At 47.5% G+C, this 3401-nt stretch overlaps 1 protein-coding gene across 1 annotated transcript; it reads left to right on the top strand.

Annotated features, from left to right (window-relative positions):
- Nucleotides 1–1306: 1306 nt before the first annotated feature.
- Nucleotides 1307–3073, top strand: LOC119281342 (putative pectinesterase 11). The gene is made up of 5 exons (XM_037561870.1): nt 1307–1650; nt 1742–1904; nt 1993–2181; nt 2310–2551; nt 2643–3073. Exons 1-5 carry the CDS (start codon nt 1370–1372, stop codon nt 2800–2802), a joined length of 1035 nt encoding a protein of 344 aa, XP_037417767.1. The 5' UTR covers nt 1307–1369; the 3' UTR covers nt 2803–3073.
- Nucleotides 3074–3401: the final 328 nt, after the last annotated feature.

The raw sequence follows: 3401 nt of genomic DNA, 5'->3' as shown, positions 1-3401 counted from the left end.
CATCACAAATGAAATAAAAATGTAAATAATACAATAAAGTAAAAAATGAAACCTCATAAACAAATCAACTATGGAAACCAGAAACAAATTTAAGTAGTCATGTCACATGAACCCTTACAAGTATCTTAAGCTCTGGCCAAACGGTTCCTCTCAAATTAAGTTGCCTTATTGCTAGACCACCACCCGCATTCATTTTCGGCTGTTGGTAGCCAATATAGTTTGAAGACAAATATGGATGCGTGCACCAATCCTTGCTGAGGCAGTGGGATTATCTCAATTTTGAAGAAAAGTAAATACGGTTTGCTTGACTATACTAATAAGTTTGCAGCTTTGCTGTCCAGACGTCCACTGCCAGCTGCCAGCCTTTCCTGCTTGTGATAAACAACAAATTAAAGATTGTACAAGTGCGCGCAGTGCATGAAGGTGGCACGGTAGTGCAGTCTCAAACCGGAAATCCTTCGTCAGAAAGCTTGTCATCTTTCCCTCCCTTGATGGATTTCTTAATACTATGTGTTTTGGGTCTTCGCTGATGGTAACGAACAATAATTAAGAGTAAATTATGTGGCCTCTCAGCAGCCATTTTGTCAGGGGAAGCACGGTGACAGCCGGTCGTCGACGAGCAGTCATGCATGAGCTTGTAACTTGTAAGCAGCCTAGTGAGATTTTTTGTTCTCTGTGTGAGCCGTTGCGTTCGATCTCTATTGGTTTGACCATCAAAAAATGAATGAAGAAGAAAACTAAATTTGGGACCTGGCAAATAAAAGGTGAATCTCGCTGACCATCTCCCGTTCAATCTAACAGTGCAGTGCAGCATATAACAAGATTACTAAGATCATCAACCATGAGATATCCAAAGTTCAATTCATCGTCAAATTTATTTCCCATACACCATGATTAGATGGAGTGCATGAACGATACACACCCTAGGGGCAGTCTGAAACTGGTCAGATAGTTTGTTAGCTTTCCTTGAAAGGATTTCTTCAGCTCTTGGAGCTGTCCTTCACATGTGTCGATGGTTATGGAAAACAATGTGCCATCTAAGCAAAACTAGTTCATGTATAGGAGAAAGCAAACACCCTTTTCTTCTCTTCCAGGTCAGCAATGAGCAATTATCTTACGTGATTTCTTTTCTGAAGATAAGGCTAAAGTCACCAACCACATTTAGGACAACTGTTTATGTGCATCTCTACTTGTGAGACATTCACGAGCCGATTTCTCGTGATGGAGGGGTTTTCTTTGTTCCAAAGTTACTGAAAGACCACAAAAAGGATCACATGAGAGTGAGCTTGCACCGATCCGCTGACGCACCCTCCACTCCACATATACTATAAAGCCATCCGCCTGCAACGAACGCGATCAGCGTGCCTTGATGTTGAATCATCGGGGGATGTTAAATCGCGTCAACTCGGCGGCCAGGGTCGCCATACTGCTGGCTCTGCTCTGCTTTTGCTCTGCCACCTCTTCCTACTCTTTCCCCGACGACACGGCCTGTGCCCGTGCCAGTGGCATGGCGATGCCGGGTCCGGGTAATCTCCTCACGGTCGACCAATCCGGCAAAGGCGATTACAGGAAGATCCACGAGGCGATCGCCGCCGCCCCCGCGAACAGCTCCGCCCGCACTGTCATCCTGATCAAGCCCGGAGTCTACAGGCAAGTACCGCAAATGACCATTACCTTCTGAATTCTGAATTCTGATACGTGGTGTGGTGCATGCCTGATCGCCTGGAATCTGTCGTTGCAGGGAGAAGATCGTCGTCCCCGTGGACAAGCCCAACATAACACTTTTCGGCACGAGCGCCAACACGACCGTGATCACCTGGAACGAGCGCTGGGTATCCAGCGACACTTCCCCTACCGTGTCCGTTCTGGCCTCCGACTTCGTCGCCAGCCGCTTAACGTTCCGGGTAAGTCTGCCATCCATAGTTCGTGATTGCAAAGAAAGAGCGAGACGCGGGTGCTGACAGTTTCTTGCTAATTTTCTCGGGGTTTTAGAACACGTTGGGGACCAGCGCTCCGGCCATCGCGGCGAGAGTCATGGGAGACAGGGCGGCGTTCTACGGGTGCAGCTTCTCGTCGTTCCAAGACACGCTCCTCGACGATAACGGGCGCCATTACTACTGCGGGTGCTACATCGAAGGTGGCACCGACTTCATCTGCGGGAACGGCCGGGCTCTCTTTGAAGTAAGTACATGTTCACCCTTCTCACCAGCAAACCCGTGCGCATAGATGATAGATCATACGTACTTACCCCGTACGTACGAGAGGTTGCTGCCAAGTGCCAAGATCAACTAACAATGGTTCGTGTGCAGAAATGCCACCTGCACTCCACCTCGCCCAACGGCGGCGCGTTCACGGCGCAGAAGCGGGCGTCCGAGTTGAACCACACCGGATACAGCTTCGTCAGGTGCAAGCTGACCGGCGTCGGGGTCAGCACCTCCATCCTGGGGCGTCCATGGGAGCCCTACTCCCGCGTCGTGTTCGCTCTCACCTACATGTCCGCAGCGGTGAGCCCTCGAGGCTGGGATGACTGGAACCACACCGCCAACCAGAGGTAAACTTAGTCTTACTCCGCTGCCATTTTCCCGCCAAAGGAAGACCAATATATGACGCGCTTTGGCCTGGGTTTGCAACTTTGCATGCAGGACGGCGTTCTACGGGCAGTACCAATGCTACGGCCAAGGGGCGAAAACTGATGGTAGGGTTAAGTGGGCTCGCAACCTCTCGCCAATCGAAGCAGCCCCCTTCATGACCAAGGCCTGGATCGGTGGGCAGCAGTGGCTTCCGAAGCAGCCCCCTTCATGACCAAAAGGCTTGGATCGGTGGACAGCAGTGGCTTCCACAGAAAACAGTCGGTGGTGCGGGTTGTCATATATACTTGAGACATATCAGTGTTATTAGTGTTTTCATTTGAAGGATACAAGTTAAAGGAAAATACGTGGATGAATCCGGGAACATATGACCTCACTTTGGAAAACACATTTCTAAATGCCAAAAAATTCTGAAAAAATGTTGCACGCATATATTTTCATGTTCTATGTGCGCGCAGAAAGTTTCGTAAAAAAACTACTTTTTATTTGGCCCGTGCAAAAAAAAAACAGAAAATGTGTCATTGAACTTTATTTAGAAGCAGTGGAATTTGTCTTCTCTACGGAGGCAAAATAAAAAGACATTTTTCCGCAAAACGTTGTGTTGCACACATATTTTTTTTGAACATGTTCACGTGAAATTTCATTTTGATTTCTTTTACATTTTAAAACATGGTTAAATGCATTTTTTTAAAGCGATTTCATATGTACCCGAGTTCAGGGCGTGCCTTCTCAGAAGTTAACAGTTCTGTTTTAAAGGCCGAAAGTTTTTTTTTCACGGGGAGGAAAATTAGTAAGTTCATCAAAAGTCTGAAT

The sequence above is a fragment of the Triticum dicoccoides genome, chromosome 3B (genome assembly GCF_002162155.2).
Source record: "Triticum dicoccoides isolate Atlit2015 ecotype Zavitan chromosome 3B, WEW_v2.0, whole genome shotgun sequence".
Taxonomy (NCBI): domain Eukaryota; kingdom Viridiplantae; phylum Streptophyta; class Magnoliopsida; order Poales; family Poaceae; genus Triticum; species Triticum dicoccoides.
Note: the sequence above shows the minus strand (reverse complement) of the source record. Positions and strands in the feature narration are given on the sequence as shown.